Source organism: Nerophis lumbriciformis, linkage group LG26 (genome assembly GCF_033978685.3).
Source record: "Nerophis lumbriciformis linkage group LG26, RoL_Nlum_v2.1, whole genome shotgun sequence".
NCBI lineage: Eukaryota > Metazoa > Chordata > Actinopteri > Syngnathiformes > Syngnathidae > Nerophis > Nerophis lumbriciformis.
Window position 1 is genome coordinate 24,257,501 of NC_084573.2, and position 10,452 is coordinate 24,267,952.

General features: G+C 45.3%; 1 protein-coding gene across 1 annotated transcript in view; it reads right to left on the reverse strand.

Moving 5' to 3' along the window:
• Positions 1 to 10,010, reverse strand: part of gpr176 (G protein-coupled receptor 176) — a 33,832-nt gene extending 23,822 nt beyond the window's left edge. Inside the window, exon 1 of the mRNA XM_061987145.2 lies at positions 9,767 to 10,010. Coding sequence (XP_061843129.2) covers positions 9,767 to 9,995 — 229 coding nt within the window. The 5' untranslated portion in view covers positions 9,996 to 10,010. The remainder of the gene's footprint in view (positions 1 to 9,766) is intronic.
• Positions 10,011 to 10,452: the final 442 nt, after the last annotated feature.

Sequence of the window (10,452 nt, forward strand, 5' to 3'; positions counted from 1 at the left end):
ATTTAAAATTTACCACAGGGGTAGCCAAAGTGCTGTACAATGAACAGGTTAAAAGATAAAACGAGTACCGAGCAAACACAACACAACACAAACAGAACACGATAAAAAAATAAATAATTAAAATAGAATTAATAAAAACATAAAAACATAAAAACAGGATCACAGCAGGTGTATTATGGGGCGCCATTGCAGGATGGATATCACTCAGTGTTAAAAGCCATGGAATAAAAGTATGTTTTTAAGAGAGATTTAAAAACAGGAAGAGAGGAGGCTTGTCTAACACTCAGGGGTAGGTCGTTCCAGAGCTTGGGAGCAGCAACGGCGAAAGCTCTGTCACCTCTAAGCTTCAGCCTTGTGTCAGGGACCGTCAACAGCAGCTGATCGGCTGATCTTAAGGATCGGGTGGGGCAGTAAGGCTGAAGGAGGTCGGAGAGATAGGTTGGCGCGAGGTTGTTTAGACATTTAAAAACAAATAAAAGGAGTTTAAAATGTATTCGGTAACGCACAGGGAGCCAGTGAAGGGACGCTAAAATAGGGGTGATGTGCTCACGTCTGCGGGTCTGTGTTAGCAGACGAGCAGCAGAGTTCTGCACGAGCTGCAGGCGGGCGAGGGAGGCCTGGCTAATGCCAACATACAGGGCATTACAGTAGTCAAGACGAGTCGAGATAAAAGCGTGGATTAATTTCTCAAGATCATGTCTTGATAGAAGCGGTTTCACTTTCGCTATTTGGCGTAATTGATAAAAGCTTTTTTGAACGACGCTAATGATTTGTTTTTCGAATTTAAAATCTGAGTCAAACTTTACCCCCAGGTTTGTGACACAGTCGCTGAGATACGGGGTCAGAGTGCCGAGGTCAACGTTGGGGGAGGGAGAGCGACTTGGACCGAACAACATAACTTCTGTTTTATCTTCATTTAGGCTCAGGAAGTTAGCTGAAAGCCAGACTTTGATGTCGTGCAGGCAGTCAATAAGACGTTGAACCGTGTTATTTTGTGCCATGGGAAAATAAATCTGGCAATCATCGGCATAAAAATGAAATGCAATACTGTACTTCCTAAAAATAGAACCAAGGGGGAGAAGGTAAAGCGCAAATAAAATTGGGGCAAGGATTGAGCCCTGGGGGACCCCATGTGGTAAAGGAGCTGTGGACGACATAAAACTGTCTACTTTTACACAAAAACTCCTGTCGGTTAGGTACGACCGGAGATGTCCGATAATGGCTTTTTTGCCGATATCCGATATTGTCCAACTCTTAATTACCGATTCTCGATATCAACCGAGGGGGGTAGGGGGTAGCAGGGGGTGTATATTGTAGCGTCCCGGAAGAGTTAGTGCTGCAAGGGGTTCTGGGTATTTGTTCTGTTGTGTTTATGTTGTGTTACGGTGCGGATGTTCTCCCGAAATGTGTTTGTCATTGTTGTTTGGTGTGGGTTCACAGTGTGGCGCATATTTGTAACAGTGTTAAAGTTGTTTATACGGCCACCCTCAGTGTGACCTGTATGGCTGTTGACCAAGTATGCTTGGCATTCACTTGTGTGTGTATGAAAAGCTGTCGACATTATGTGACTGCCGGCACGCAAAGGCAGTGCCTTTAAAGGCCTACTGGAATATGATTTTCTTATTTAAACGGGGATAGCAATTCCATTCTATGTGTCATACTTGAGCATTTCGCGATATTGCCATATTTTTGCTGAAAGGATTTAGTAGAGAACATTGACGATGAAGTTCGCAACTTTTGGTCGCTGATAAAAAAAGCCTTGCCTCTACCGAAAGTAGCAGACGAGTAGCGTGACGTCACAGGTTGTGGAGCTCCTCACATCCGCACATTGTTTACAATCATGGCCACCAGCAGCGAGAGCGATTCGGACCGAGAAAGCGACGATTTCCCCATTAATTTGAGCGAGGATGAAAGATTTGTGGATGAGGGAAGTGAGAGTGAAGGACTAGAGGGCAGTGGGAGCGATTCAGATAGGGAAGATGCTGTGAGAGGCGGGTGGGACCTGATATTCAGCTGGGAATGACTAAAACAGTAAATAAACACAAGACATATATATATACTCTATTAGCCACAACACAACCAGGCTTATATTTAATATGCCACAAATTAATCCCGCATAACAAACACCTCCGAAATCAATCAATCAATCCCCACTCCCGTCCATATAATCCGCCAATACAACTCAAACACCTGCACAACACACACATCATTGATATATAAACTATCAGACTGCGTGGTCGGTAGTAGTGGGTTTCAGTAGGCCTTTAAGGTTTATCGGCGCTCTGTACTTCTCCCTACGTCCGTGTACACAGCGGCGTTCTAAAAAGTCATAAATTTTCCTTTTTGAAATCGATACTGATAATTTCCGATATTACATTTTAAATATACATATATATATGTATATATATACATACACACACATACATATGCATATATATACATACATATATATATATACATACATATATATATATATACATATATGTATATATATATGATATATACACATATAACATGAGCGTGTGACAGGAGAACACAAGCGTGGCAATAAAGTGCTAACATTACAGTTACGTTTTAACAGCGACATTACGCTAGGTTAGCTTAGTTGCTGAAGTTAGCTTAGTCATCAGTAGCTGACTGTAGTTGGCAGAGCCTCAGATTTTATTGCAAGACGTGCAGCGAAGCCTGATTTATTATTTTTTTAGTTCATTAAGCCAAAAAAAGGCTTTAGAAACATACAATTGTACATAACAGGGGACATTTAATGCAGTGTGCAGTTTATTTGCATGTTCTTACTATTTGCTGCTGTTGTGTTTGTGCCTCATTGCTGCTGTCAGAAATTCCCAGTTGCTAGGGACATGTTTAGTGTCAGTTAGGGCGACCCATTGAGTGACTGCATTGCATCCTGGCTACCTCTTCAGTCTGCAGAGAGCTACACGAAGATAAGACAGGAAACGACTGTGGTAATTATGCCTGTTGCGCTGTCAGGGCAGAGGACGTTCTATGCATCCATTTATGGCGTCCATGTGCATCCAGCCATCACTACCATCAGTACTACCAGAGGAGTGTGCTGCCTCATCTTAAGCAGCCAGTTAAAATATTTACTCCATTTTTTATACTTCCTGTCGGCACCTTTTCCCCACGACTCCTGTTCGCCATGGTGTGATTGCTTTGGCTAAACTGCATATTTTGCAGCAGCACCCGTGTTTGTGCTAATTGACGCTAACGATCTTGCTCACACTCCCACAGAGTGAAACCCTGTCAACGGTAAAAGCTCAAAACAATGAAAACTCTTTACTTTAACTTTGATACAGTAACAAGGGGTGCAGTGTTTCCAATACATTTACGCTACAAGTAAATTTAGGGTCACCACAAATTAAAAATAATTTACATTTATTAATTTGCAATATCGGTAGGTTTGCTTGCAGGAGATATACTGTATGTGCTGCCATCTCCAAGCCATCATTTTCCACAAAACATTGCAGTGCTTCCCATACATTCACGCCACAAGTAAATTTAAGGCCGCCACATGTAAAACATTTTGATTTATTTTATTTTTAATAACGCGATAAAGGAAGGTAACACTTCACCGTCCAGGTGATAAATGTGCTGCCAGCAATCATGTTCCACAGAGCATTGCAGTTTCCCATACACTCACTTACTTGTGGCGGGCTGCCACAGGTAAAGAATATATTTTAAAAAATGGTTGTTGTTTTTTTTTTTTTTTTCTGTAGAACAGTAAGGTAACACTTCCCCTTCCAGGGGATAATTGTGCTGCCATCTCCCAGCAATCATGTTCCACAAAACATTGCAGTGTACCCCATATATTGATTTATTTGTGGCAGGCTGCCACAAGTAAAAAATATAATAAATAATTGTTTTAGGTGAGGGATCAGACAAAGAGCAGCTCGAAGACTTCTATGGAAATGCAAGAACCGAGACTCAGATTTCCCTCGCCCGGACGCGGGTCACCGGGGCCCCCCTCCGGAGCCAGGCCCGGAGTTGGGGCACGATGGCGAGCGCCTGGTGGCCGGGCCTGTCCCCATGGGGCCCGGCCGGGCACAGCCCGAAGAGGCAACGTGGGTCCCCCCTCCAATGGGCTCACCACCCATAGCAGGGGCCATAGAGGTCGGGTGCAATGTGAGCTGGGCGGTAGCCGAAGGCAGGGCACTTGGCGGTCCGATCCTCGGCTACAGAAGCTAGCTCTTGGGACGTGGAACGTCACCTCGCTGGGGGGGAAGGAGCCTGAGCTAGTGCGCGAGGTAGAGAAGTTCCGGTTGGATATAGTCGGACTCACCTCGACGCACAGCAAGGGCTCTGGAACCAGTTCTCTCGAGAGGGGCTGGACTCTCTTCCACTCTGGCGTTGCCAGCAGTGAGAGGCGACGGGCTGGGGTGGCAATTCTTGTTGCCCCCCGGCTCAGAGCCTGCATGTTGGAGTTCAACCCGGTGGACGAGAGGGTAGCTTCCCTCCGCCTTCGGGTGGGGGGACGGGTCCTGACTGTTGTTTGCGCTTACGCGCCAAACAGCAGCTCAGAGTACCCACCCTTTTTGGATTCACTCGAGGGAGTACTTGAGAGTGCTCCCCCGGGTGATTCCCTCGTTCTACTGGGGGACTTCAACGCTCATATTGGCAACGACAGTAAAACCTGGAGAGGCGTGATTGGGAAGAATGGCCGCCCGGATCTGAACCCAAGTGGTGTTTTGTTATTGGACTTTTGTGCCCGTCACGGATTGTCCATAACGAACACCATGTTCAAGCATAAGGGTGTCCATATGTGCACTTGGCACCAGGACACCCTAGGCCGCAGTTCTATGATCGACTTTGTAGTTGTGTCATCGGATTTGCGGCCTCATGTTTTGGACACTCGGGTGAAGAGAGGGGCGGAGCTTTCTACCGATCACCACCTGGTGGTGAGTTGGCTGCGATGGTGGGGGAGGATGCCGGACAGACCTGGCAGGCCCAAACGCATTGTGAGGGTTTGCTGGGAACGTCTGGCAGAGTCTCCTGTCAGAGAGAGTTTCAATTCCCACCTCCGGAAGAACTTTGAACATGTCACGAGGGAGGTGCTGGACATTGAGTCCGAGTGGACCATGTTCCGCACCTCTATTGTCGAGGCGGCTGATTGGAGCTGTGGCCGCAAGGTAGTTGGTGCCTGTCGTGGCAGTAATCCTAGAACCCGTTGGTGGACACCGGCGGTGAGGGATGCCGTCAAGCTGAAGAAGGAGTCCTATCGGGTTCTTTTGGCTCATGGGACTCCTGAGGCAGCGGACAGGTACCGACAGGCCAAGCGGTGTGCGGCTTCAGCGGTCGCGGAGGCAAAAACTCGGACATGGGAGGAGTTCGGGGAAGCCATGGAAAACGACTTCCGGACGGCTTCGAAGCGATTCTGGACCACCATCCACCGCCTCAGGAAGGGGAAGCAGTGCAGTGCCAACACCGTGTATGGTGCGGATGGTGTTCTGCTGACCTCGACTGCGGAAGTTGTGGATCGGTGGAGGGAATACTTCGAAGACCTCCTCAATCCCACCAACACGTCTTCCTATGAGGAAGCAGTGCCTGAGGAATCTGTGGTGGGCTCTCCTATTTCTGGGGCTGAGGTTGCTGAGGTAGTTAAAAAGCTCCTCGGTGGCAAGGCCCCGGGGGTGGATGAGATCCGCCCGGAGTTCCTTAAGGCTCTGGATGCTGTAGGGCTGTCTTGGTTGACAAGACTCTGCAGCATCGCGTGGACATCGGGGGCAGTACCTCTGGATTGGCAGACCGGGGTGGTGGTTCCTCTCTTTAAAAAGGGGAACCGGAGGGTGTGTTCTAACTATCGTGGGATCACACTCCTCAGCCTTCCCGGTAAGGTCTATTCAGGTGTACTGGAGAGGAGGCTACGCCGGATAGTCGAACCTCGGATTCAGGAGGAACAGTGTGGTTTTCGTCCTGGTCGTGGAACTGTGGACCAGCTCTATACTCTCGGCAGGGTCCTTGAGGGTGCATGGGAGTTTGCCCAACCAGTCTACATGTGCTTTGTGGACTTGGAGAAGGCATTCGACCGTGTCCCTCGGGAAGTCCTGTGGGGAGTGCTCAGAGAGTATGGGGTTTCGGACTGTCTGATTGTGGCGGTCCGCTCCCTGTATGATCAGTGTCAGAGCTTGGTTCGCATTGCCGGCAGTAAGTCGGACACGTTTCCGGTGAGGGTTGGACTCCGCCAAGGCTGCCCTTTGTCACCGATTCTGTTCATAACTTTTATGGACAGAATTTCTAGGCGCAGTCAAGGCGTTGAGGGGATCCGGTTTGGTGGCTGCAGGATTAGGTCTCTGCTTTTTGCAGATGATTTGGTCCTGATGGCTTCATCTGGCCAGGATCTTCAGCTCTCACTGGATCGGTTCGCAGCTGAGTGTGAAGCGACTGGGATGAGAATCAGCACCTCCAAGTCCGAGTCCATGGTTCTCGCCCGGAAAAGGGTGGAGTGCCATCTCCGGGTTGGGGAGGAGATCTTGCCCCAAGTGGAGGAGTTCAAGTACCTCGGAGTCTTGTTCACGAGTGAGGGAAGAGTGGATCGTGAGATCGACAGGCGGATCGGTGCGGCGTCTTCAGTAATGCGGACGCTGTATCGATCCGTTGTGGTGAAGAAGGAGCTGAGCCGGAAGGCAAAGCTCTCAATTTACCGGTCGATCTACGTTCCCATCCTCACCTATGGTCATGAGCTTTGGGTTATGACCGAAAGGACAAGATCACGGGTACAAGCGGCCGAAATGAGTTTCCTCCGCCGGGTGGCGGGGCTCTCCCTTAGAGATAGGGTGAGAAGCTCTGTCATCCGGGGGGAGCTCAAAGTAAAACCGCTGCTCCTCCGCATCGAGAGGAGCCAGATGAGGTGGTTCGGGCATCTGGTCAGGATGCCACCCGAGCACCTCCCTAAGGAGGTGTTTAGGGCATGTCCGACCGGTAGGAGGCCACGAGGAAGACCCAGGACACGTTGGGAAGACTATGTCTCCCGGCTGGCCTGGGAACGCCTCGGGATCCCCCGGGAGGAGCTGGACGAAGTGGCTGGGGAGAGGGAAGTCTGGGCTTCCCTGCTTAGGCTGCTGCCCCCGCGACCCGACCTCGGATAAGCGGAAGAAGATGGATGGATGGATGGATGTTTTAGTATTTTTCAATGTGATAATTGTGCTGCCATCTCCTAGCCATCATGTTCCACAAAACATTGCAGCGTTTCCCATACATTAATTTACTTGTGGCGGGCTGCCACAAGCGTTTCCCATACATTCATTTACTTGTGGCGGGCTGCCACAAGTAAAACAAAATATAATAAAAAATGGTTGTTGTGATTTTTCTCCCAATTTATTGTGATACAGGAAGGAAACACTTCACCTTCCAGGTGATATGTGTTGTAATCTCCTAGAAATTATGTTCCACAAAATATAAAATATTGTAGCAATGTTGTGATTACGTTTAATGTTTAGATGGTAGTGTAGTTGCCTGAATGCTGCCCTTTCTTTTTTTTATTTATGTGATGTTGTGTTGTTCTAATGTAAATACAGCGCAGTAGTCCCATGTTTATCATTGTCCGCAATCAATGAATTTCCACAAAATAGGAAATTATTAATTACAAGAAATTAATATTTTCATAGCTGGAACAAAAATGTATTTTGCGACCTTCTAAATATGTTTATTTTACATTAGACATGAAAAAACACCCACATAGGCACCTTTACACTTGTTTGATCTAACATAGTAACGCTGCCTCAGGCTGAGCCAATCAGTGGCCATGATACTCAACATTGCTCTCTGATTGGTTTGGTGTCATCTAGTGGCCAGTCTTACTTTAGTATTGATATTTTTAGTTCATTTAGTCATTTTTATGTTTGAAAATTATTAGATAAAATTAAAAATAAGTACAATATGCTTTAAAAAAAAATAGGCTTCGAAGCACAAAATTTAAAAATAACAGACAATCAAAGTTTACGTAACAATAAACAGTATTAATGATAACCGTAGTAACACGTGGATATACAGTTTTTTTAAGTTTTATGCATTTTTGTCAAAGAAAACACTTGTCTTAAGGCAAAAACACAAACTTTGCCATATTTTACCATAAAAAAATGTTAAAGTCTCATATTTGATGTGAAGTGACTGGAGCCTTTAATAGGTCAATAATTCATAACAACATTGATTTTGATGCATTGTTATTTGTTGAGCATTGGCTGTTTTTATTAAAATTCCACATTGTTGGTCCCTTGAACCCTCAAAGGTCCCACACATAAAAGTGTTAAAAGTGAGTATTATATTTAAAAAAAATTACACTTTTAACGCTTAGATTTCTAAATAAACTTTACATCTGTGTATTTATATTCGTTTTTTTACTATTTTTTATGTTTTTGAAAATGTTATACTGCTTTTGTAAAAAAAAAAAAAAAAAAAATTTCCTATGGCCACAAACTGTGCAATATTTTCCCATACAAAATGTCAAAGTCAAATATTTTATGTGAAATGATTGGAGCCATTAATAGGTCAATAATTAAAAACAACATTGATTTTGATTCATAATTATTTTTTAAGCATTTACTGCTTTTAATAAAATTCCACATTTTGGTCCCTTGAACCCTTCAAGGTCCCACACATTAAAAGTCTTAAAAGTAAGTCATATATTAATATTTTTTTTGCAGTTTCAACACTTAAATTTCTAAATAAACTTGAGATCGATCCGTTGACATTCGGTTTTTACTATTTTTTTTAATGTTTTATATGTTTTATGCTCTTTTTGTCAAAGAAACACCCTTTTTAAAATAGTAAAAACACAAACTGTGAAATATTTTCCTGCCTGGATTTATTTGGTTTTCATGGAAAAAGCAGTATGAACAAAAACAGGTTTACGGTATTCTTAAAAATGGCCATTATAAAAGGGAGTCAATAGGGGACAAAAAGGTCCCAGGGAACTTTAGTGTATACCGTATTTTTCGGAGTATAAGTCGCACCGGAGTATAAGTCGCACCTGCCGAAAATGCATAGTAAAGAAGGAAAAAAAACATATATAAGTCGCATTTTTGGGGGAAATGTATTTGATAAAACCCAACACCAAGAATAGACATTTGAAAGGCAATTTAAAATAAATAAAGAATAGTGAACAACAGGCTGAATAAGTGTACGTTATATGAGGCATAAATAACCAACTGAGAACGTGCCTGGTATGTTAAGGTAACATATTATGGTAAGAGTCATTCAAATAACTATAACATATAGAACATGCTATACGTTTACCAAACAATCTGTCACTCCTAATCGCTAAATCCCATGAAATCTTATACGTCTAGTCTCCTACGTGAATGAGCTAAATATTATTATTTGATATTTTACGGTAATGTGTTAATAATTTCACACATAAGTCGCTCCTGAGTATAAGTCGCACCCCCGGCCAAACTATGAAAAAAAACTGCGACTTATAGTCCGAAAATACGGTACTAACTATATAACTCATGTGGAGACTGGACAATGCTAATTTTGAGATGTATTCTTTTAAAACCACATTTTACTTTGTTAACTTTAAAAATGAACATTCTGTTGAATTATGTCATATTTAAAGGGGAAAATAAGAGACCCAATAAAAGACACAATTCCCATCACTATTGAATAAGGACTGCAGGTAATCGATTACAGGTGTACTTGTGTTTGTTGGGCTGCAATAACGCAAAAGGGTGTATTTAAATTAAATATTTTAAGCATTTTAGAGGTTTTAACACCAGTTTGAAGCATTGGATCGACAAGTAGACAAAGGACTCACCAAGCAGAGATCCTATGAGGATGAAAATCTGGAGGGTGGTGGTGAAGTCCCGGTAAGCTTGCTCCTGGATCAGCTGGTTCTGGTCCTCCAGGGAGGTTTCATGGGCAGAGGGACTGCTGTCCCACGGGGTCGGCGGACTGGACGAGTTGAGGACACTCAGCCAGATGTGAGACGCGGTCATATTGAACGCATCGTCCCCGACCATCGCAGCCCAGCTCCCACTCTCCATGATCTTTATTTCAGGATGGCTGCTGCCGGATCGTCCACTGGAACGTGTTCAAACTGCCTTCAACACAGACGGAGAAGAAGAAGAAAAGGCACCGGTGCATCGTTAGCGGATGGCGCGCAAATTAATGCGCGGTAATTGCCGTCGCGTGTACATGCACGATTTCCGGGGTGCACGGTTGTTTCCGATGCAACGTCCATGCCGCGGTTGCATCGCCCGGCCGGAGGGGGGACCGCCGCCTCTCTGCTTCCTCTCTGCTGCCGCTGCTGCTGCTGCACCGTGAGAGGTCGCCCATTGGTCGGCTGACTGGCGTGGAGATCCCGCGAAGAATGCATCATATGTTACAGCGTGACAGCTGCGAGAGTGGAAGAGGGAGGGAGGAGAGGAGAGTGGGGGGGGTCTCAGGGGGAAACTCCTCCCCTTTTCTCTGGGGGCGGGGGCACTTTGGGGCTCCTTCATG